This window comes from Trematomus bernacchii, unplaced genomic scaffold, assembly GCF_902827165.1.
Source record: "Trematomus bernacchii unplaced genomic scaffold, fTreBer1.1, whole genome shotgun sequence".
Lineage (NCBI taxonomy): Eukaryota > Metazoa > Chordata > Actinopteri > Perciformes > Nototheniidae > Trematomus > Trematomus bernacchii.
The window spans coordinates 255,261-281,437 of NW_022987588.1; the positions used below are offsets into that span (position 1 = coordinate 255,261).

Consider the following 26,177-nt stretch of genomic DNA (forward strand, 5'->3'; position numbering starts at 1 on the left):
AAGAGGCAACTTTTAATAACTTTAATTAAAAGCCTGGAATTTGGGCGTTTCATATAAATGGTTATTACAGAGCCAGACATGGTAATAAAAGACGCCATCGAGTTGCGTAATGGTGATCTTGTGGTCGCAGTATCACATGACTGGTAAACTCCCTTAAGCTTTACTACCATTATCTACTGAAGCATACAGAGAATCTAAGATTTATGGGATATCTGTGTGAGCTGTTGAAGCTTAGCTGCTCTTCAGGACTCCCTTTGGTATCCTCATCAATCATTTTTTCAACAGTTTTCTTTGTATTCACATCTATCTGCTGAACTCCTCATAGTCTTTTTGGTAGCAATGTACCTTTAATGAACTACATTCAAAATGTTCAACATAATGTACAAACACAACAGTTAAATTATACAGTACAGGAAAAGGCAGAAAACCTCGCCCCAAATAATGTTAGAATTCACAATGTTATAGACAACACAAGATTAATATACAAGAAATATTAGGAATTCAATACTGATGGCAAACCATAACAACAGCATACTATATTAACATATAACACAAATGTATAAAAAGAAGGACACAAAGTGTATGAGTATGTGTATATATTATAGTTCTTCAAAGTGAACAACTGTTACAAAAAGTAGATAAATAGTTTTTTTCTGTGGTTATTGTAACACTTAATACAGGTACGCTATTCTGACAGGCATTCCATAATTTGGTCCCCCTAAATCTGATTGTGAACTGGGGAAGAGGGCGTTCAGTTACGCTACTCCTGAACCAGCTTCAAACTGAGCTGAAACTCAGAGAGCTGGTTTCTTTAAACAGACTAAAAGCTACTAACTGACCTTGAAGCAGGCCGCTGTGTCTGTAAATGCTTTGGATAAACTTGGTGTATGACTGTGTTGTGATTGTGTGTTTTAAAATGGTCTGTAACTGTGCTGTAACCATTCTTGGGCCAGGACTCTCTTGAAAAATAGATTTTTAATCTCAATGAGACCAATCCTGGTTAAATAAAGGTAAAAAAGAAAAGAAAAGGAAGGGTAGAAGGTGTTGTTTCCCTCAGATCCACAGTGCTGTAGCGTCTTCTGGCACATTGTTTTCATCTTCTGCCTTCATTTAGAGAACAGCCACAAGGCATGTGTTTTCAACAAAAATACTCTAAAAATAGACGATCCTCTACCTGCTCAGTACTGAGCCCCTCCTTGTCTAGACCTAGTCTTGAAAGGGAGAGGCTGAATATAGCCATGTTGTTGTATGACATCATTTTCCAGACAGTTTTCATAAATTACTTCTTCTGGCTGCTGTTAAAGAAAAAAAGGACCAAAGTCATTTACGTTTTGTCTTCCAGTACAACTGCAGCTCATTTTAATGTGAGTATCTCTGCAAAACATATTACATAACAGTGAATCATCCTAATGACAAATCATTTACCATTTCTGAGGTGCGAGAACAGTTCCTGAAAGAGAAAGACATTTTGTTTATGTGTTAGAGTATAATGCCATTAACCCCAAATATTTGTGTGTACGTTATAAGATGTTAAATAAATAAGTACTGGATGCAACTTACTCTGCACGTTGTTTATGACATCTATACAGAATGATTAAAGCCAGTATAAAAATCAAGCAACACACACAAGGGACAACAACTGCCGCAACAACCATCAGCGTGTTTAGATTTCCAGGTACCACTTCCTCTGGGGGAATAAAAACAGTTTTTATGAGTCTAATATGCAGTTACATTTAGCTCAATACCATGGAAAGACAGGGTGATTCTGTGTGTGTGACATCATTGTTTCATAAAGGAAGTTGAGGCTGTGGTTGCGACTCATGGCATTACATTACTAATATTGTGTGCATTGACGGAGTTATACTTCAAAATCCACAATCAAAATCTCAGAAAATGTGTAAAAGCAACTCTATCTAGTAGCAGTAGCATACAATGGTTGTCTCTGTTTAAAATCCAACATTCCCCCTGTTCCTGTTTACATCCTATTTCCTTTGCTCTTTCCTTAAGGGTTACTTATACAGTATGTCCTTATAATTTAAGACGTATTAGCTCACCAGTGATTTTCAGCTCCCATTTACATTCTTCAACTCCCATCACCGTGCTGATCTCACAGGTGTAGTTCCCTTCGTGAGATTTCTGGACTCTTTCTATGACCAGGGCGTACGGGTGGCTCTCTGACATATTAATGTTCAGTCGTTTAGCTTCGTCACTCTTGTGTAAACTTTCCTTTGGCCTGAAACTGAAAAGGAGCACTCTGTTCATCTTCCATGTCAGCTGATTGAGCGTGCTGTTTGAACTGATGTTACAGTGCAGGATCGCTGGGCTGCCCACCTCCCTCGAGATGTTGTTTCCTTCTGTGAACATCATCAAATGTAGATGAATGATTATATGTTTATATGTTTACTTGAACCGTGTGAGCAATATCGTGGGTATATTTTGGTACATATGTTAATTCATTTTATTGCCAAGAGATACATGTACAAACATAGAATTGGTATAGATCTAATAAAGAAACTTTAAACAATTTCAAACTATTCCTGTACTATTCAAAAAGTCAGCGCGAGGGTGTTGTAAGTGATTTTTACCTGCTGGTGAGAAAATCCAGAACATGCAACAAATCAGAAAAAAGGTCCAGTTGATACCCAAATATTTAGAAAAATCCTCCATCACACCTTAAAACAAAGATCATTTCACTGTTAACATCATGTTAATGTGTATGTAATGTGGAAATATAACCAATGGTATGTTGCCTATTGCTGTATGTAGAAAAGTATACCTCGCTGACATTACAAAACGTTTCCTAAGTGCTCTGGCCAAAAGAGGTAACAATCAAAATCAATACATCACAGACAGGCAAACAAAATACAAATAATAACCCAATTTGTGTTACAGTGTGAAAATAATACAGCGGTTACATTTTTTATAATAGATTAGACTGCTGGTAAGAATCAAACGTCCTGTAAAGTAACTACTGACTTACCGGTAGTGAGTATCAACATCTGAAGGCTACGAAGGCAACAAATAGTTAGAAAAAGTTTCCGCACAGGAAGTAATGGCTGGGGGTCTGTGGTCGTGCTGACTGAGACGTGTGTCTGTACGTGTGTGTCTTGAGGTTGAAGAAAATGAAACAGAAATGACAGTTTGCATTTTCATTTTGAAATTGATACCGTAGCTCTCTCTCAAAGCTTGTTGTGGAGTATATATTATGGGTCTCAGATATATACAAATATATAAAAAAACATGTCTATGATGTGTTTTGCTCAAAATACCAAACAGATCATGTATTTTAGACATCCCTCATATCCCTCTATTTCAGGCCTGTTAGAGAGCTGCAGGTTCGGGGTCCTTAGCTTGAAAGAAAAAAAAAGAGGAGGGGGAGCTAATGCCTGCTCAGAATTCTACGAGATACTCAGCTAAATGCTGCCGTGATTAAATGCCATATTATGTTCCAAACCACATCAAGGATTATTTCTGAAACAGTATGGAGCTCAAATGCTTTTTCTCTTGCGGGTTTAGCACAAGGTGAGTACCTTTTTTTATTTCCTGCTTTTTTACACATACTCTCTCCAGTACAGGTTAGCTCTGTGTGTTAGCGATGCTTGCTAATGTAAACAAAGGCCATATTACTTCAAATACACGTCGGGCATTGTTTCTGATAGCAACGTTTCTGATAGTGCCGTGGGTCCACATTTACGATATTACGTCATATCGGACGCAAATCCGGATCAGCTCCGTTGTACCCCCGTTTTTAGAGATTTGGGTACAGAGGAAAAGAGAGAGGGTTTTGTTTTCTGACGCTGCGTGAGTTCCCTGACACACCGGGGACACATATGTATGTATAAAAGACATCAAAAAGTGCATTTTGCATGATAGGTCCCCTTTAAAAGCTGAAGTGCACCAATAAGAAGTCACCACTCCACCATAATGTCCAAGGTTGTCTGGGGTTTCTGCAGGACATTCTTAAGCAGGCGAGGCCACAGTGAAGTCAACAACCCAAGTCACAACAGGCTGACACCCAGTCCCTTAAGATGCAATTACAGCAGTGAATCACAATGTTGTTTTTTCGTAAAGTAAATGTATCTAAGCAGCTGGCCTGCTGGCGTTCCTTATTTGACTCACCCACTCAGCTCAAGAAGAAACTCAAAGGATCCCTTTCATTGTGAATAATGACAGCCTGTGGTCTGTTATCAACCGGTGTTTATTACTACATCCTGTTTATACACTTTCATCTGTCACCATCATATGCTCAAACCTTTTTAAGGGCCTGTTTTCCTCTAACCGGAAATAATGAGTCAGCCATCGTGATGTCTAAAAAGGAAATGTACCTTTTTATAAGAATGTAAATCTAATACAAATACTTTTTTTTTTAAAAAACCTATTGAACAACTATTCAAATGTTGTGTTGCCTTTACTTTAGAACTCAAGTTATAAATCTAACCAAGACACATTTGTTGCTGGGGTTACAAGACATAAAGGAATGGAATTTGGATAATATGGTGATTTCATTTGGTTAAATCTTAGCTACTGCTTGATTTGATGCAGCCAAAGGAACAGTGAACATAAGACGTTTTCTCCCTCCCAATGGACCGCACAGCACTTCATTCTCCGATACACATGAAATGTACTGAACTTTCAACCCTAGTTTGACAAGAAAAGAAATAGATATGTGTGTCCCTTTAGAAGCTGATATGTCTAAGTGATTTATCATGCCAGCCTAAAGTTCCCTGCGGGTCATGAAGAACAGGTTGGTTCAAGGGCTTTTCTCAGAAATGACTTCAGCAGAAGTTTGTGGATGACTGAGTGAAAACTCCAAAACACGCCTTGAGAGGCCTCTCACACCTTAGATGGTGCTCCAGCCATGCATAGTGAAGTGTGTTTTAACATTTTTGCTAAATCTCATTAACTCAATAGTTGACACATTCCAGCAATATATTTAGTTTGCTGGAGGTTCAATCTTGAAGAAAAAGGCTGCGTCAAACCAAAGATTAGAGGGCAGTGATCACGGGGTTTAACTTGTCGCTCGGCCAGAAACAAAAATAACCCAAAGCTTAGATCTTACTTTGTCCCTGTGTGCTCCATTTCTTTTCTGAGTAGACTACTTGAGGAAAACTCTATACATTCTTAAAAGCAAACTATTCCCCTAACTCTTTTGTGTTTTTGCGTTGATAAAGAGCACACGATCCATCATTTGAATAAGCACAGGAAGCACCAACAGTAGTTTACATGTGGCAGCTGCTTGTGGCTTTTGCTTTTCCTGTGTGCCGGGCATAGCAGTTTGCTGAATATTGTGAACTCAAATACACACACAGGTGTCCACATTTGCAGAGTATAGATGTGTATTCCAAACATAATACACTATCAATAAAACACCAAAAGGGCATTAGATATTGGTTTCCATTGGTGCCTAAATAACATGTTTAGTTGTTTATTTTGCATCTTTATAGTGCTTTGGAATGTGCAATTGGCAGATAGTGTAGCAAAGACAGTCTAATGGTAACAGCTTTAAGTGCCTGATGTGACGCACTTGATAAATGTCATGGCGACAAGTTTAAATGATTTCAGAGATACAGTAGTGCTTCAAGGATCCCAGTAGTGTTCAAGCATTCAGAAAAAAACTGTAACTTTTAAACCAGCCTTTGATAGAAGAGAGAATGACTCGTCTAGGAATATATGTTATATATATGTTTTACAGTGCTGCCCCATAGTGGCGATAGGCGAAAATAAACCTCTATGCTCTATTTTTTTTACTTTTAGTCCCGGTGGAGCATGCGTTATCACTGTTACAAATCCAAAGTGTGATACACGCTCTCCCTTTGCTTACATTAGATTTCTCCCACAGTCCAAAGACATGCAGACTAGATCAAATGGAAATGCCCTTGAGTAAAAGTAAAAGTACCAGAGTGTAGGAATACTCTGTTACAAGTAAAAGTCCTGCATTCAAGAAAAAGTACAAAAGTATTAGCATCAAAATATACTACCAATTACCAAAAGTAAAAGTATTCATTATGGAGATTGGCCCATTTCAGAATAATATATATTATAAGTTTTGATTATAATTATTGATCATTAAAGTGTTATCAAAGCTGGTAAAGGTGCAGCTAGTTTTAATGACTTTTTATTCTGCAGAGTAGCTTGTGGATTTACTCCAGGTGAAACTAAAGTCTTAAAGTTGATTATATTTCCCATCATTAATCCAAATCTGTAAAATAACTGAAGCTATTAAATAGATCTAGTGGAGTAAAAGTACAATATTTACCTCTGAATTGTAGGAGGGTAGAAGTAGAAACAACATTAAAATACTCAAGAAATGTACGGCTACCTCAACATTGTACTCAAGTACAGTACTTGAGTACAATTTACTTAGTTACTTTACACCACTGCTCGTCTGTCATGTTATCATTTCTGTCTGTGACTAAATAATATCAGTGTGCTCATTTCCTAAAACCAAACTAGTTAATAGCAACATCTTTAGAGAGCTACAGTTGAGTAGAAGGCTGTGCTGGAAGGTAACTGAGTACATAGTTAGAATTATCAGGTACTTTCTTTGAGTTGTGTTATGCTATGTACTTTATACTACTACTCCTGTATACTACTGCTACCAATACTCCACAAAATGTATGTGACTGCTTTAGTTACCTGATAATTTATCAAAATACAATCACAACACCTAACATGCATTATTTTAGGTTTAGATAACATGAGATTATTAATATGTATTAATACACAGTTTACCTAAAAGTATAACAAATGTCCCCCACTGCAATATTAATGATGCTTACACAATAATGGACCAAGAATTATGATGTATTACTACTTTTGGTACTTCAAGTACATTTTGATGCTAATTCTCTGCACACATTTTTACTTTTTTCTTCCAACAAAGTATATGTACACTGTGTGTTTCACATAACTTAAAGATCTCAGTGCTTCTATTAACAAATGGACACTGTGTGTATGTGTGTATGAGTGTGTGCATGGATTAAAAACTAAAAAGTCTAAACTGCCATGGAGTTGTGTGCAAATGCCTATAAATGTTTCTTCCTCCCAATCTTTAATAAAGCCACCGTTCAAAACCCCATGACTATATATGGCATTGTTACTTCCTTGTGTTAATTATAAGTCTAGCTCTGCATTATTATTTTTGTGTGTGTGTGTGTGTGTGTGTGTGTGTGTGTGTGTGTGTGTGTGTGTGTGTGTGTGTGTGTGTGTGTGTGTGCGTGTGAGCAATGCGTGTGTGTTTGAGTTCACTTTGCTGAGAAACAACACAACACGTCTTGACCACATGTGACTTTTTATTGCGTTGGTTCACATTCCAAAAAAGATACTGCCACACATCTATCAGCAAAGAAGACTACAAGTTAGTAAAAAGTTTTTTTTGTTCTTTTCAAAGATTAATCATGTCTTCTTACAAACATACAGGCAATGCAACAGTCTTACAATACAACAAATCATACATTACCAGCAGTGGCGTCGCCTGGCCTGGACATCCGGGGCTTTAGCCCCGAATGTTTTTTCTGTAGCCCCGGACAATTCTCCCTCAATAATATAATACATTAACCGTGCTTTACGTGAACCTCATCATGACACAAGAGAGGACGGCAGCACTGTAATTTCCCGTGTTCAGTGAATGCAACAGAGGCATGACACCAGACCAATCAGAGAGTTGCATGGAAATAAACATGTGCTTGGCCCGTTCTCATGTCATCAAATGTCCCTCCTCGACTCCTCGGTATTTCTCCAAACGGAGTACGCCGGGCTCGGTAGATTTCCAAGTATGCAGTACTTCGGCGGCACTCGATGACGTAGTATGCTTGAAATAGTGGCTCTGAAGCAGCTTTACTCGCGATTGAGAAACACCCCTCACTTCTCGAAATGCACATCGAGGACCGAGCATCGAGCGTCGAGGAGGCTCTCTGGAGGAGCTATAACCGAGGATACACTGATGGGTCCTCCACGGTCCTCCACGGCTCCTTCGTGGATGCATTTCCGGCAACAGTGATGTTTCAAAGAGTCGAGACGTACGGCCGGACTTATCTCAGCCAATGACAGCTCTGCATGCATCCCCTGGATATTATTTTATGAACTGCTTTCATCGCGACGCGATGTTTACAGTGAGAACAGCTGTGAGGTCCGTGCAGAAAGCAGAGCAGTGTGTATAATATATATCATATCACTCAGTATAACAGGCCTACTCTCTTTATTTGCTTTAGTTTAGTAGTCAGTCACATAATAAAATACACAACGGCTGTAGCCTGATTATATGCTTTAGGCAGTAGCGTGGCGTGGGGAAAAATTTAGGGGAAGCCCATTTTTTTGGGTTGGTTGGGGGGGTGGTCAATAACGTAACCAGATGAGTGATTACAGCGCCCGGTATCATTTTACACACATTTGTATCACACAGATGCAGGACTTGCACACGCCTGTTATCTAACCGACTGGTCCGCACGCACTCTCCAGCCGAAACTCTCGTTTTATTAATTTAAGCATTTTCTTATTAATTTATGCAGACACATCCCCCCCCAAATGCAATACCAGCCGCTCAATGCGCAGTGCATTCATTCACAAAGTAAATCAGGAGACCTTTAAAGTTGTATGTACACATCAAAGTATTAGTAGGCGTGTATGAAACACATGAATTCAAAAACAATTATGTACAGAAACATTTGCATGCGATAGTCCACCTTCTCTTCCCTTCCCTTTCTAACACACGGCAAGTGCAGCAACAGTCCTCGGCCCTTTCTCATGTCATCAAATGTCCCATCCTCGACTCCTCGACTCCTCGGTCCTCCGGTAGTGACCCGGAAATGAATTTTAGCGCGCCATGTTGAAGGACATCTCATTTCTCGAAATGCACATCGAGGACCGAGCATCGAGCGTCGAGGAGGCTCTCTGGAGGAGCTATAACCGAGGATACACTGACGGGTCCTCCACAGTCCTCCACGGCTCCTTCGTGGATGCATTTCCGGCAACAGTGATGTTTCAAAGAGTCGAGACGCACGGCCGGACTTATCTCAGCCAATGACAGCTCTGCATGCATCCCCTGGATATTATTTTATTAACTGCTTTCATCGCGACGCGATGTTTACAGTGAGAACAGCTGTGAGGTCCGTGCAGAAAGCAGAGCAGTGTGTATAATATATATCATATCACTCAGTATAACAGGCCTACTCTCTTTATTTGCTTTAGTTTAGTAGATATCTACAAACAAAGTCGATATTTTTCTAAAACCATTTAGTGCTTCACATAATAAAATACACAACGGCTGTAGCCTGATTATATGCTTTAGAAGCTGTAGGTGCGTGTGTGTGGTGTAGGTGTGTGTGGCACAGTGTGTGCGTAGATGCAGCGGACAGACAGGTCTCAGTTGGTTTGGTGTCCTCTGCTTACTTGTAATACTTGTAAATAAAACTTTTGGCCCGTCATTTATTTCCCTCATTGTAGCGACCAGAGAGGGGGGGGGGGGATATATCCAGTCTCTGATAGTGTTACGTTATTATGAGAGTGCTCTGTTTGATTCTGAAATTGTATATATTTATATAAATATATACATATATGTGTGTGTGTCTGTGTGTGTGTGTCTGTGTGTCTGTGTGTATGTCCGCATCTGTAGCCTGTTATTGTCTCATTATACCGCACTGTGAATGAATTAAAAGTAAATATATAAGTCGTCATGAACACATCTGTCCATCAGACAGAGGGCTGCTGTGCCTCCTGTCATCATTAATGGACGTCTCTTTAAAATGACCGCTCAGAGGAGAGGAGTTCTCATTTCTCTAACCGCCTGCTGCTTCCCCTCCTCTCTCCTCGGTTCCCCTCCTCGGCTCCTCCGGTCGCATCTCCTGTGGGCGGGACTTATGGCGCATTTCCACTACACGGTCGGCCTCGGCCACACTCGGTACGGCTCGGTACGGCTTGGCCGCGTTGGGCCTTAACAGGGCCGACTCACTTCATGCTGCGCTTCCATTACAGTTTAGGAACTGGGGTAGTTACTATAGTAACGCAGTGTAGGCGGAGCCGTGACGTCATCTTCAATGAGAAATCCAGAAACACAACACAGCCGTTAGCTCACAGCTCCTTATATATATTCAGAAACTCGACAAAAGTTAAACAAGTACACACCATAGACTGCCTGTGTCATGGTGAATACAGTCGCTGCTTTATTTATGTCTGTATAGGCCGTTGTTGTGAGTGTGGACGGTCGGGGCATATACTGCGTTAGCTTAGCCAATCTCCATCTAGAAAAACACGAATTTTAAAAGGTTTTTCGCCTGCCGTCTGTCTGCAGACTTGACAAAGCATTAATTCATGGTTTTTACTAACCGGTATCAGTATGTTGTTACTTCGGCATCATTTTGAAACGTGTATTACAATTAAATCACGGTCAAATATGTCCATCTTGTTGTAGTCCTAGCCCTCTTGCCAGCGCTCCTCTCTCTAGTTTAGCATACTCAGCCCGACTCAGCCCTGTTTGTTGGCCCCGATAGAACCACAATTTTCTAGGGCCAGAAAAGAGGGGAAAAAGTGGCCCCGCGCCGTGCCGCACCGGAACGAGGCCTAGTGGAAGCACAACCAAAAAAGGGGACGGCACGACACGGCACGCTTAAAGCGAGCTACGCGCTGCAATGGAAATGCGCCATAAGTCTCGAGGATAGGAGTCGAGGAGGGGAGTCGAGGAGGAACATTTGAAGACATGAGAAAGGGCCCTCGTCTCTGTAATTAGCTCAGTCCGTAGCCGCCTCTGAAGGGAAGCCAGAAGCACCTGGCTTCCCTTGGCATGGCCCTGACCAATCACAGGTTGGCAGGGGCATCACATGGGCCTCATCTGATTGGTCAATCCCTCAATTTTTTTCACCAAGGGAAGCCCAATCTGACTAGCCTCCTCTCGCAACAGTGAATGCAATCTACTGTTTCACCATAACATCTAGAGGGGCGCTGATTGTTTCACTCTTTGTAAAATACTCAATGAGAGTGGGGGAGAGACGGGCCGGCAGCAACACACAGCAAAGGAGAATTATCGAAACAAAACAAAGTGTTTTTATTTATTTATTTAAATTATAACTACAATCCGAAAAAACAGGGGAAGCCTGGCTTCCCTTGGCCTCCGGGAGAAAACGCCACCGGCTTTAGGAGCTGTAGGTGCGTGTGTGTGGTGTAGGTGTGTGTGGTACAGTGTGTGCGTAGATGCAGCGGACAGACAGGTCTCAGTTGGTTTGGTGTCCTCTGCTTACTTGTAATACTTGTAAATAAAACTTTTGGCCCGTCATTTATTTCCCTCATTGTAGCGACCAGAGAGGGGGGGGGGGATATATCCAGTCTCTGATAGTGTTACGTTATTATGAGAGTGCTCTGTTTGATTCTGAAATTGTATATATTTATATAAATATATACATATATGTGTGTGTGTGTGTGTGTGTGTGTGTGTGTGTGTGTGTGTGTCTGTGTGTCTGTGTGTATGTCCGCATCTGTAGCCTGTTATTGTCTCATTATACCGCACTGTGAATGAATTAAAAGTAAATATATAAGTCGTCATGAACACATCTGTCCATCAGACAGAGGGCTGCTGTGCCTCCTGCGGCACACCTTCATATGATCATTATAGTTATTAAAAAAAAGAGAATAAAGGAAAAACAGTTATGAAATACTATATGGCAGTAAAACAAGAATAGAGTTTAAAAGGGGAGTGATTAGTAAAATATCCATAAAGAAAAAGTACATCTGTTTACAGTTCTGCTTCATATGGGTGTTGAGAGAGGTATCCATAGATCTCTTCATTTTGCTCTCAAAGTGCACCAGATTGATGCATTTAACTTCAATATTTAAAAAAAAATCTTCCCGGGGGAGCATCCCCCCAGAACCCCCTAGAGGAGGTGAGCCCCCCACTCATAAAAAATACCACTTTACCCCTGCCTATATGCCGTGAGCTGATTATCGAGCCTTCATTGTAACAGTCGCGGGTGTACTGTGTGTGTGCGTGTGGGGAGTGTTGCAGTAAAAAATGCCACTGTTGTGCCGCCGCCACTGTGGGCTAAGCCCCGAATGTTTTCAGGTCCAGGCGACGCCCCTGATTACCAGTGATATCGATCGTACACAAGGACCAGCATGATGCTCTAACTGTTAAATGTTTAAAGTGTTTAACAACAATTTAGTGATTCTTCAAAGGCTCTTTTTGATTTCACAGCATTGGATCATGGGAAGCAAGCAAAACGATGGTTGGGGGTCACAATGGGGTCAAAGCTGCCTTCTCTCTGAGTTTCTTTAGAGCCATTTGATCATACCCCCAAAACCAACACAGTGTCTGTGTGTGTCTGTGCACACAAAGGTATGCGTGTAAGACTTTCCTGTGTGAATGTGTTCATGTCCGCTAACATGCACCTGTATGCCTAAAATGTCAATACTTTAAATAGCCTACTTTGCTGCATAATGAAGTCATGTTTAATGTGTGTGCTAATGGGGGTGTATACAAAATTGAACTAAAATAGAAAATAAAAAAAGCAAATAAAACATAAAATTCACAGAGGTCCCAGAGCAAAATAAGCACTTGCCTCCCTGTCAGAATGACAAAGATCCTCAGTGAAGCACAAGCCCATGTTTCTCACTAAATTGTAAGTACAACTTATTAAAAAGATCAGTTCAATGCAACTAATGTCGTCTTAGTGTTATTGCATGATGTTAAAATTGGTTTGCCATGAATTTAGTGATGGATTGTAAACATTTGAAATGTAGCATTTAAGTGTTTCTCAGTTACAATGTTGTTGTTTTAATAAATCAGACACTGATGGTGCAAGGCTGTACTGTACCTCTTTATATAGGCTTTTTTTCCCTAACAAATAGTTTTTGCGCTGATCAGGGGGTACTTGGCTGAATTTCTTTTTCAAAGGGGGTACATTATTGAAAAAAGTTTGAGAATCACTGGATTAGACTGCTGGTAAGAATCAAACGTCCTGTAAAGTAACTACTGACTTACCGGTAGTGAGTATCTACATCTGAAGGCTATGAAGGCAACAAATAGTAAACTATATTCATATGAAAATAAAAAGAACTCAAATGTGTCAAATGACGGTGTAGCTGTCGTGCATGTGAAGTCAGGTTTAAACCTGGCCCGGCCTCCTACACACCAGAAATAGTTTCCGCACAGGAAGTAATGGCTGGGGGTCTGTGGCCGTGCTGACTGAGACGTGTGTCTGTACGTGTGTGTCTGAGGTTGAAGAGCACCTTATGAGCCTTTCTTTTCAAAGACAATGTATTACAGGATATAGCTCTGTAATGCAGTTGTACCCATACCTGTGCAGTGGGGGGACGTATTTAAGTACATTCGCTGAAGTTCAAGTACAGCTTTTGAGGACTACATTTTAAACTTTCATTTCACTACAATTTAGAGGGAAAAGTGTACTGTTGTTTACACCAATCTTTCTATGTCATACCTTTAGTTATTTTGGTTTAGTTACTAAATGTAATAAGTTCACCCTTTACCAACTAACGTGATGAACACAAGAATTGTGAATAATTATAATCCAGTAAAAATGATATGATTCTGAAATGGACAATTCTGAATAATGAGTACTTTTACTTTTGGTGCTTATACTTTTCAATACTTGAATGATCTAATTTTGAATACAGGACTTGAACTTGTAACACAGTAATTTTACAATACTTTTACCTTAAAATGTAAGTAAAATATCTTCTCTGTCCACCCCTGCTCATGAGTGATAGACACTAAAGGTCACATTGTATAGGTTCCTTTTCTTTTACATCCAAAAAGCAATACATTTATAAAAGTACATCTTTATTGTATCCAAGCAGCTGGCCTGCTGGCGTTCCTTATTTGACTCACCCACTCAGCTCAAGAAGAAACTCAAAGGATCCCTTTCATTGTGAATAATGACAGCCTGTAGTCTTCATTCAGTCTGTTTACCATCATGATATCCTTCCACTGTCACGGACGGATTTCAGTCCCTGTCTTTCACATACTCCCATGCAGCAGTGAAACATGTGAAGGGTCTGTTATCAACCAGTGTTTATTACTGTGCTTCCTTTAGCATGTCCTGTTTATACACTTTCATCTGTCACCATCATATACTCAAACCTTTTTAAGGGCCTGTTTTCCTCTGACTGGAAATAATGAGTCAGCCATTGTGATATCTAAAGTAAACCTGTTTAAAAAGGAAATGTACCTTTTTATAAGAATGTGTTTTTCACATATACAAATACATAAAAAACAACAACTATTGAACAACTATTCAAATATTGTGTTGCCTTTACTTTAGAATTCAAGTTATAAATCTATCCAAGACACATTTGTTGCATAAAGGAATGGAATTTGGATAATATGGTGATTTCATTTGGTTAAATCTTAGCTACTACTTGATTTGATGCAGCCAAAGGAACAGTGAACATAAGACGTTTTCTCCCTCCCAATGGACCGCACAGCACTTCATTGTCCGATACACATGAAATGTACTGAACTTTCAACCCTAGTTTGACAAGAAAAGAAATAGATATGTGTGTCCCTTTTGAAGCTGATATGTCTAAGTGATTTATCATGCCAGCCTAAAGTTCCCTGCGGGTCATGGAGAACAGGTTGGTTCATGGGCTTTTCTCAGAAATGACTTCAGCAGAAGTTTGTGGATGTGGCTGGAGCCACAATGAGTGAAAACTCCAAAACACTTGACGCTTTGAGAGGCCTCTCACACCTTAGATGGTGCTCCGGCCATGCATAGTGAAGTGTGTTTTAACATTTTTGCTAAATCTCATTAACTCATTAGTTGACACATTCCAGCAATATATTTAGTTTGCTGGAGGTTCAATCTTGAAGAAAAAGGCTGCGTCAAACCAAAGATTAGAGGGCAGTGATCACAGGGTTTAACTTGTCGCTCGGCCAGAAACAAAAATAACCCCAATCTTACTTTGTCCCTGTGTGCTCCATTTCTTTTCTGAGTAGACTACTTGAGGAAAACTCTATACATTCTTAAAAGCAAACTATTCTGCAAAAGTTTTTTAACTCTTTTGTGTTTTTGCCTTGATAAAGAGCACACGATCCATCATTTGAATAAGCACAGGAAGCACCAACAGTAGTTTACATGTGTCAGCTGCTATGTGTATTCCAAACATAATACACTATCAATAAAACACCAAAAGGGCATTAGATATTGGTTTCCATTGGTGCCTAACATGTTTAGTTGTTTATTTTGCATGTTTATAGTGCTTTGGAATGTGCAATTGGCAGGTAGTGTAGCAAAGACAGTCTAATGGTAACAGCTTTAAGTGTATTACTTTGCAAACTCTGTGTAGAGCAGATAACGTGCCTGATGTGACGCACTTGATAAATGTCATGGCGACAAGTTTAAATGATTTACAGTAGTGCTTCAAGGATCCCAGTAGTGTTCAAGCATTCAGAGAAAAACTGTAACTTTTAAACCAGCCTTTGATAGAAGAGAGAATGACTCGTCTAGGAATATAAATATGTTTTACAGTGCTGCCCCATAGTGGCGATAGGCGAAAATAAACCTCTATGCTCTATTTTTTTTACTTTTAGTCCCGGTGGAGCATGCGTTATCACTGTTACAAATCCAAAGTGTGATACACGCTCTCCCTTTGCTTACATTAGATTTCTCCCACAGTCCAAAGACATGCAGACTAGATCAAATGGAAATGCCCTTGAGTAAAAGTAAAAGTACCAGAGTGTAGGAATACTCTGTTACAAGTAAAAGTCCTGCATTCAAGAAAAAGTACAAAAGTATTAGCATCAAAATATACTACCAATTACCAAAAGTAAAAGTACTCATTATGGAGATTGGCACATTTCAGAATAATATATATGATAAGTTTTGATTATACTTATTGATCATTAAAGTGTTATCAAAGCTGGTAAAGGTGCAGCTAGTTTTAATGACTTTTTATTCTGCAGAGTAGCTTGTGGATTTACTCCAGGTGAAACTAAAGTCTTATTTAAAGGAGAGGTGTCATGGCCATTTCCACTGATCATAATTCCATTGTTGAGGTATACTAAAATAGATTTATACTTTGCATTTTTCCAAACTCACATTGGTTTCTCATACAGCATCTCTGTAAACTACGTGTATTCACTGAATTTCACTCTCTGCCTTTAATGGCTCGTTGTAGCTCCAAAAGCTCCAGCCCCCACCCTCCCTGTGAGCACAGTGTGCTCTGATTGGTCGGGCACAGTGTGCTCTGATTGGTCGGGACGTTGTGAATCGCGCTGAGCTCCGTGGAGGTGTTGTTTCCTTGTTTAGGATACATAGTGAAACATAGCCAAACTCATCCTGAGCACACACAAACTCACATCCGAAGTAAAAACAATAAGTGTGGCTTGATATTGAGTAAGAAAAAGGTTGATAAACGCTGTGAGAATGGGTCTGCAGAGAGAATTTCGCCGCGATCCCAACTGTCTGTTATCAGCCTGCAGCCAGGGAGGAGAAATCAGCTGAGCTGCCTGCTCCCTGCACACAGATGTGTGTGTGAGGAAGTCCGTGGATTGGTCAATTTGGACCAATCAGCGGGGGCTTAACGTAACGGCTCCGCGGACGTAACGTAACGGCTCCACGGATTGGTCCATTTCGTTCCGGGTACGGCTTGACATCATGCCCACCGTTTGCATGCATAAAAACCTACATAACACACAAGGGGACGGGTAATAACCGGAAAAGCATGACACCTCTCCTTTAAATGTTGATTATATTTCCCATCATTAATCCAAATCTGTAAAATAACTGAAGCTATTAAATAGATATAGTGGAGTAAAAGTACAATATTTACCTCTGAACTGTAGGAGGGTAGAAGTAGACATTAAACATTAAAATACTCAAGAAATGTACGGCTACCTCAACAAGTACAGTACTTGAGTACAATGTACTTAGTTACTTTACACCACTGCTCGTCTGTCATGTTATCATTTCTGTCTGTGACTAAATAATATCAATGTGCTCATTTCCTAAAACCAAACTAGTTAATAGCAACATCTTTAGAGAGCTACAGTTGAGTAGAAGTCTGTGCTGGAAGGTAACTGAGTACATAGTTAGAATTATCAGGTACTTTCTTTGAGTTGTGTTATGCTATGTACTTTATACTACTACTCCTGTATACTACTGCTACCAATACTCCACGAAATGTATGTAATACAATCACAACAACTAACATGCATTATTTTAGGTTTAGATAACATGAGATTATTAATATGTATTAATACACAGTTTACCTAAAAGTATAACAAATGTCCCCCACTGCAATATTAATGATGCTTACACAATAATGGACCAAGAATTATGATGTATTACTACTTTTGGTACTTCAAGTACATTTTGATGCTAATTCTCTGCACACATTTTTACTTTTTTCTTCCAACAAAGTATATGTACACTGTGTGTTTCACATAACTTAAAGATCTCAGTGCTTCTATTAACAAATGGACACTGTGTGTATGTGTGTATGAGTGTGTGCATGGATTAAAAACTAAAAAGTCTAAACTGCCATGGAGTTGTGTGCAAATGCCTATAAATGTTTCTTCCTCCCAATCTTTAATAAAGCCACCGTTCAAAACCCCATGACTATATATGGCATTGTTACTTCCTTGTGTTAATTATAAGTCTAGCTCTGCATTATTATTTGTGTGTGTGTGTGTGTGTGTGTGTGTGTGTGTGTGTGTGTGTGTGTGTGTGTGTGTGTGTGTGTGTGTGTGTGTGTGTGTGTGTGTGTGTGTGTGTGTGTGTGTGTGTGTGTGTGTGTGTGTGTGTGTGTGTGCGTGAGCGATGTGTGTGCGTGTGAGCGATGCGTGTGTGTTTGAGTTAACTTTGCTGAGAAACAATACAACACAACACTTCTTGACCACGTGTGACTTTTTATTGCGTTGGTTCACATTCCAAAAAAGATACTGCCACACATCTATCAGCAAAGAAGACTACAAGTTAGTAAAACGTTTTTTTTGTTCTTTTCAAAGATTAATCATGTCTTCTTACAAACAGACAGGCAATGCAACAGTGTTACAATACAAAAAATCATACATTACCAGTGATATCGATCGTACACAAGGACCAGCATGATGCTCTAACTGTTAAATGTTTAAATGTGTTTAACAACAATTTGGTGATTCTTCAAAGGCTCTTTTTTATTTCACAGCATTGGATCATGGGAAGCAAGCAAAACGATGGTTGGGGGTCACAATGGGGTCAAAGCTGCCTTCTCTCTGAGTTTCTTTAGAGCCATTTGATCATACCCCCAAAACCAACACAGTGTCTGTGTGTGTGTCTGTGGACACAAAGGTATGCGTGTAAGACTTTCCTGTGTGAATGTGTTCATGTCCGCTAACATGCACCTGTATGCCTAAAATGTCAATACTTTAAATAGCCTACTTTGCTGCATAATGAAGTCATGTTTAATGTGTGTGCTAATGGAGGTGTATACAAAATTGAACTAAAATAGAAAATAAAAAAAGCAAATAAAACATAAAATTCACAGAGGTCCCAGAGCAAAATAAGCACTTGCCTCCCTGTCAGAATGACAAAGATCCTCAGTGAAGCACAAGCCCATGTTTCTCACTAAATTGTAAGTACAACTTATTAAAAAGATCAGTTCAATGCAACTAATGTCGTCTTAGTGTTATTGCATGATGTTAAAATTGGTTTGCCATGAATTTAGTGATGGATTGTAAACATTTGAAATGTAGCATTTAAGTGTTTCTCAGTTACAATGTTGTTGTTTTAATAAATCAGACACTGATGGTGCAAAGCTGTACTGTACCTCTTTATATAGGCTTTTTTTCCCTAACAAATAGTTTTTGCGCTGATCAGGGGGTACTTGGCTGAATTTCTTTTTCAAAGGGGGTACATTATTGAAAAAAGTTTGAGAATCACTGGATTAGACTGCTGGTAAGAATCAAACGTCCTGTAAAGTAACTACTGACTTACCGGTAGTGAGTATCTACATCTGAAGGCTATGAAGGCAACAAATAGTAAACTATATTCATATGAAAATAAAAGGAACTCAAATGTGTCAAATGACGGTGTAGCTGTCGTGCATGTGAAGTCAGGTTTAAACCTGGCCCGGCCTCCTACACACCAGAAATAGTTTCCGCACAGGAAGTAATGGCTGGGGGTCTGTGGCCGTGCTGACTGAGACGTGTGTCTGTACGTGTGTGTCTGAGGTTGAAGAGCACCTTATGAGCCTTTCTTTTCAAAGACAATGTATTACAGGATATAGCTCTGTAATGCAGTTGTACCCATACCTGTGCAGTGGGGGGACGTATTTAAGTACATTCGCTCAAGTTTTAGTACAGCTTTTGAGGACTACATTTTAAACTTTCATTTCACTACAATTTAGAGGGAAAAGTGTACTGTTGTTTACTCCAATCTTTCTATGTCATACCTTTAGTTATTTTGGTTTAGTTACTAAATGTAATAAGTTCACCCTTTACCAACTAACGTGATGAACACAAGAATTGTGAATAATTATAATCCAGTAAAAATGATATGATTCTGAAATGGACAATTCTGAATAATGAGTACTTTTACTTTTGGTGCTTATACTTTTCAATACTTGAATGATCTAATTTTGAATACAGGACTTGAACTTGTAACACAGTACTTTTACAATACTTTTACCTTAAAATGTAAGTAAAATATCTTCTCTGTCCACCCCTGTTCATGAGTGATAGACACTAAAGGTCACATTGTATAGGTTCCTTTTCTTTTACATCCAAAAAGCAATACATTTATAAAAGTACATCTTTATTGTATCCAAGCAGCTGGCCTGCTGGCGTTCCTTATTTGACTCACCCACTCAGCTCAAGAAGAAACTCAAAGGATCCCTTTCATTGTGAATAATGACAGCCTGTGGTCTTCATTCAGTCTGTTTACCATCATGATATCCTTCCACTGTCACGGACGGATTTCAGTCCCTGTCTTTCACATACTCCCATGCAGCAGTGAAACATGTGAAGGGTCTGTTATCAACCAGTGTTTATTACTGTGCTTCCTTTAGCATGTCCTGTTTACACACTTTCATCTGTCACCATCATATACTCAAACCTTTTTAAGGGCCTGTTTTCCTCTGACTGGAAATAATGAGTCAGCCATCGTGATATCTAAAGTAAACCTGTTTAAAAAGGAAATGTACCTTTTTATAAGAATGTGTTTTTCACATATACAAATACATAAAAAACAACAACTATTGAACAACTATTAAAATATTGTGTTGCCTTTACTTTAGAATTCAAGTTATAAATCTATCCAAGACACATTTGTTGCATAAAGGAATGGAATTTGGATAATATGGTGATTTCATTTGGTTAAATCTTAGCTACTACTTGATTTGATGCAGCCAAAGGAACAGTGAACATAAGACGTTTTCTCCCTCCCAATGGACCGCACAGCACTTCATTGTCCAATACACATGAAATGTACTGAACTTTCAACCCTAGTTTGACAAGAAAAGAAATAGATATGTGTGTCCCTTTTGAAGCTGATATGTCTAAGTGATTTATCATGCCAGCCTAAAGTTCCCTGCGGGTCATGGAGAACAGGTTGGTTCAAGGGCTTTTCTCAGAAATGACTTCAGCAGAAGTTTGTGGATGTGGCTGGAGCCACAATGAGTGAAAACTCCAAAACACTTGACGCTTTGAGAGGCCTCTCACACCTTAGATGGTGCTCCGGCCATGCATAGTGAAGTGTGTTTTAACATTTTTGCTAAATCTCATTAACTCATTAGTTGACACATTCCAGCAATATATTTAGTTTGCTGGAGGTTCAATCTTGAAGAAAAAGGCTGCGTCAAACCAAAGATTAGAGGGCAGTGATCACAGGGTTTAACTTGTCGCTCGGCCAGAAACAAAAATAACCCCAATCTTACTTTGTCCCTGTGTGCTCCATTTCTTTTCTGAGTAGACTACTTGAGGAAAACTCTATACATTCTTAAAAGCAAACTATTCTGCAAAAGTTTTTTAACTCTTTTGTGTTTTTGCCTTGATAAAGAGCACACGATCCATCATTTGAATAAGCACAGGAAGCACCAACAGTAGTTTACATGTGGCAGCTGCTATGTGTATTCCAAACATAATACACTATCAATAAAACACCAAAAGGGCATTAGATATTGGTTTCCATTGGTGCCTAACATGTTTGGTTGTTTATTTTGCATCTTTATAGTGCTTTGGAATGTGCAATTGGCAGATAGTGTAGCAAAGACAGTCTAATGGTAACATCTTTAAGTGTATTACTTTGCAAACTCTGTGTAGAGCAGATAACATGCCTGATGTGACGCACTTGATAAATGTCATGGCGACAAGTTTAAATGATTTACAGTAGTGCTTCAAGGATCCCAGTAGTGTTCAAGCATTCAGAGAAAAACTGTAACTTTTAAACCAGCCTTTGATAGAAGAGAGAATGACTCGTCTAGGAATATAAATATGTTTTACAGTGCTGCCCCATAGTGGCGATAGGCGAAAATAAACCTCTATGCTCTATTTTTTTTACTTTTAGTCCCGGTTACAAATCCAAAGTGTGATACACGCTCTCCCTTTGCTTACATTAGATTTCTCCCACAGTCCAAAGACATGCAGACTAGATCAAATGGAAATGCCCTTGAGTAAAAGTAAAAGTACCAGAGTGTAGGAATACTCTGTTACAAGTAAAAGTCCTGCATTCAAGAAAAAGTACAAAAGTATTAGCATCAAAATATACTACCAATTACCAAAAGTAAAAGTACTCATTATGGAGATTGGCCCATTTCAGAATAATATATATGATAAGTTTTGATTATAATTATTGATCATTAAAGTGTTATCAAAGCTGGTAAAGGTGCAGCTAGTTTTAATGACTTTTTATACTGCAGGGTAGCTTGTGGATATACTCCAGGTGAAACTAAAGTCTTATTTAAAGGAGAGGTGTGTGGCCATTTCCACTGATCATAATTCCATTGTTGAGGTATACTAAAATAGATTTATACTTTGCATTTTTCCAAACTCACATTGGTTTCTCATACAGCATCTCTGTAAACTACTTGGTGTTGTTTCCTTGTTTAGGATACATAGTGAAACATAGCCAAACTCATCCTGAGCACACACAAACTCACAGCCGAAGTAAAAACAATAAGTGTGGCTTGATATTGAGTAAGAAAAAGGTTGATAAACGCTGTGAGAATGGGTCTGCAGAGAGAATTTCGCCGCGATCCCAACTGTCTGTTATCAGCCTGCAGCCAGGGAGGAGAAATCAGCTGAGCTGCCTGCTCCCTGCACACAGATGTGTGTGTGAGGAAGTCCGTGGATTGGTCAATTTGGACCAATCAGCGGGGGCTTAACGTAACGGCTCCGCGGACGTAACGTAACGGCTCCACGGATTGGTCCATTTCGTTCCGGGTACGGCTTGACATCATGCCCACCGTTTACATGCATAAAAACCTACATAACACACAAGGGGACGGGTAATAACCGGAAAAGCATGACACCTCTCCTTTAAATGTTGATTATATTTCCCATCATTAATCCAAATCTGTAAAATAACTGAAGCTATTAAATAGATATAGTGGAGTAAAAGTACAATATTTACCTCTGAACTGTAGGAGGGTAGAAGTAGACATTAAACATTAAAATACTCAAGAAATGTACGGCTACCTCAACAAGTACAGTACTTGAGTACAATGTACTTAGTTACTTTACACCACTGCTCGTCTGTCATGTTATCATTTCTGTCTGTGACTAAATAATATCAGTGTGCTCATTTCCTAAAACCAAACTAGTTAATAGCAACATCTTTAGAGAGCTACAGTTGAGTAGAAGTCTGTGCTGGAAGGTAACTGAGTACATAGTTAGAATTATCAGGTACTTTCTTTGAGTTGTGTTATGCTATGTACTTTATACTACTACTCCTGTATACTACTGCTACCAATACTCCACTAAATGTATGTAATACAATCACAACAACTAACATGCATTATTTTAGGTTTAGATAACATGAGATTATTAATATGTATTAATACACAGTTTACCTAAAAGTATAACAAATGTCCCCCACTGCAATATTAATGATGCTTACACAATAATGGACCAAGAATTATGATGTATTACTACTTTTGGTACTTCAAGTACATTTTGATGCTAATTCTCTGCACACATTTTTACTTTTTTCTTCCAACAAAGTATATGTACACTGTCTGTTTCACATAACTTAAAGATTTCGGTGCTTCTATTAACAAATGTATAGACTTTTGGACACTGTGTGTATGTGTGTATGAGTGTGTGCATGGATTAAAAACTAAAAAGTCTAAACTGCCATGGAGTTGTGTGCAAATGCCTATACATGTTTCTTCCTACCAATCTTTAATAAAGCCACCGTTCAAAACCCCATGACTATACAGCATTGTTACTTCCTTGTGTTAATTATAAGTCTAGCTCTGCATTATTATTTATGTGTGTGTGTGTGTGTGTGTGTGTGTGTGTGTGTGTGTGTGTGTGTGTGTGTGTGTGTGTGTGTGTGTGTGTGTGTGTGTGTGTGTGTGTGTGTGTGTGCGCGTGAGCGATGTGTGTGCGTGTGAGCGATGCGTGTGTGTTTGAGTTAACTTTGCTGAGAAACAACACAACACAACACTTCTTGACCACGTGTGACTTTTTATTGCGTTGGTTCACATTCCAAAAAAGATACTGCCACACATCTATCAGCAAAGAAGACTACAAGTTAGTAAAAAGTTTTTTTTGTTCTTTTCAAAGATTAATCATGTCTTCTTACAAACATACAGGCAATGCAACAGTGTTACAATACAAAAAATCATACATTACCAGTGATATCGATCGTACACAAGGACCAGCATGATGCTCTAACTGTTAAATGTTTAAATGTGTTTAACAACAATTTGGTGATTCTTCAAAGGCTCTTTTTGATTTCACAGCATTGGATCATGGGAAGCAAGCAAAACGATGGTTGGGGGTCACAATGGGGTCAAAGCTGCCTTCTCTCTGAGTTTCTTTAGAGCCATTTGATCATACCCCCAAAACCAACACAGTGTCTGTGTGTGTGTCTGTGCACACAAAGGTATGCGTGTAAGACTTTCCTGTGTGAATGTGTTCATGTCCGCTAACATGCACCTGGCTGTATGACTAAAATGTCAATACTTTAAATAGCCTAATTTGCTGCATAATGAAGTCATGTTTAATGTGTGTGCTAATGGGGGTGTATACAAAATTGAACTAAAATAGAAAATAAAAAAAGCAAATAAAACATAAAATTCACAGAGGTCCCAGAGCAAAATAAGCACTTGCCTCCCTGTCAGAATGACAAAGATCCTCAGTGAAGCACAAGCCCATGTTTCTCACTAAATTGTAAGTACAACTTATTAAAAACATCAGTTCAATGCAACTAATGTCGTCTTAGCGTTATTGCATTATGTTAAAATTGGTTGGCCATGAATTTAGTGATGGATTGTAAACATTTGAAATGTAGCATTTAAGTGTTTCTCAGTTACAATGTTGTTTTAATAAATCAGACACTGATGGTGCAAGGCTGTACTGTACCTCTTTATATAGGCTTTTTTTCCCTAACAAATAGTTTTTGCGCTGATCAGGGGGTACTTGGCTGAATTTCTTTTTCAAAGGGGGTACATTATTGAAAAAAGTTTGAGAATCACTGGATTAGACTGCTGGTAAGAATCAAATGTCCTGTAAAGTAACTACTGACTTACCGGTAGTGAGTATCTACATCTGAAGGCTACGAAGGCAACAAATAGTAAACTATATTCATATGAAAATAAAAGGAACTCAAATGTGTCAAATGACGGTGTAGCTGTCGTGCATGTGAAGTCAGGTTTAAACCTGGCCCGGCCTCCTACACACCAGAAATAGTTTCCGCACAGGAAGTAATGGCTGGGGGTCTGTGGCCGTGCTGACTGAGACGTGTGTCTGTACGTGTGTGTCTGAGGTTGAAGAGCACCTTATGACCCTTTCTTTTCAAAGACAATGTATTACAGGATATAGCTCTGTAATGCAGTTGTACCACTACCTGTGCAGTGGGGGGACGTATTCGTACATTCGCTCAAGTTTTAGTACAGCTTTTGAGGACTACATTTTAAACTTTCATTTCACTACAATTTAGAGGGAAAAGTGTACTGTTGTTTACTCCAATCTTTCTATGTCATACCTTTAGTTATTTTGGTTTAGTTACTAAATGTAATAAGTTCACCCTTTACCAACTAACGTGATGAACACAAGAATTGTGAATAATTATAATCCAGTAAAAATGATATGATTCTGAAATGGACAATTCTGAATAATGAGTACTTTTACTTTTGGTGCTTATACTTTTCAATACTTGAATGATCTAATTTTGAATACAGGACTTGAACTTGTAACACAGTACTTTTACAATACTTTTACCTTAAAATGTAAGTAAAATATCTTCTCTGTCCACCCCTGCTCATGAGTGATAGACACTAAAGGTCACATTGTATAGGTTCCTTTTCTTTTACATCCAAAAAGCAATACATTTATAAAAGTACATCTTCATTGTATCCAAGCAGCTGGCCTGCTGGCGTTCCTTATTTGACTCACCCACTCAGCTCAAGAAGAAACTCAAAGGATCCCTTTCATTGTGAATAATGACAGCCTGTAGTCTTCATTCAGTCTGTTTACCATCATGATATCCTTCCACTGTCACGGACGGATTTCAGTCCCTGTCTTTCACATACTCCCATGCAGCAGTGAAACATGTGAAGGGTCTGTTATCAACCAGTGTTTATTACTGTGCTTCCTTTAGCATGTCCTGTTTACACACTTTCATCTGTCACCATCATATACTCAAACCTTTTTAAGGGCCTGTTTTCCTCTGACTGGAAATAATGAGTCAGCCATTGTGATATCTAAAGTAAACCTGTTTAAAAAGGAAATGTACCTTTTTATAAGAATGTGTTTTTCACATATACAAATACATAAAAAACAACAACTATTGAACAACTATTCAAATATTGTGTTGCCTTTACTTTAGAATTCAAGTTATAAATCTATCCAAGACACATTTGTTGCATAAAGGAATGGAATTTGGATAATATGGTGATTTCATTTGGTTAAATCTTAGCTACTACTTGATTTGATGCAGCCAAAGGAACAGTGAACATAAGACGTTTTCTCCCTCCCAATGGACCACACAGCACTTCATTGTCCGATACACATGAAATGTACTGAACTTTCA

General features: G+C 39.0%; 1 protein-coding gene across 5 annotated transcripts; it reads right to left on the bottom strand.

Annotated features, from left to right (window-relative positions):
• Positions 1 to 25,199, bottom strand: LOC117481177. 5 transcript variants are annotated; one of them, XM_034128766.1, is made up of 6 exons: positions 24,676 to 25,199; positions 2,586 to 2,672; positions 2,055 to 2,354; positions 1,561 to 1,687; positions 1,426 to 1,450; positions 1 to 1,295 (listed from the first exon to the last, which is right to left on the bottom strand). In XM_034128766.1, the coding sequence occupies exons 2-6, from the start codon at positions 2,665 to 2,667 to the stop codon at positions 1,179 to 1,181; spliced, it is 651 nt and encodes a 216-aa protein (XP_033984657.1). In that variant the 5' UTR covers positions 2,668 to 2,672; positions 24,676 to 25,199; the 3' UTR covers positions 1 to 1,178. The 5 variants fall into 5 exon arrangements, with proteins under 5 accessions (XP_033984657.1, XP_033984656.1, XP_033984653.1 ...); XM_034128765.1 differs by lacking the exon at positions 24,676 to 25,199 and adding an exon at positions 12,965 to 12,993; XM_034128762.1 differs by lacking the exon at positions 24,676 to 25,199 and adding an exon at positions 4,120 to 5,948.
• Between the last annotated feature and the right edge of the window lie 978 nt (positions 25,200 to 26,177).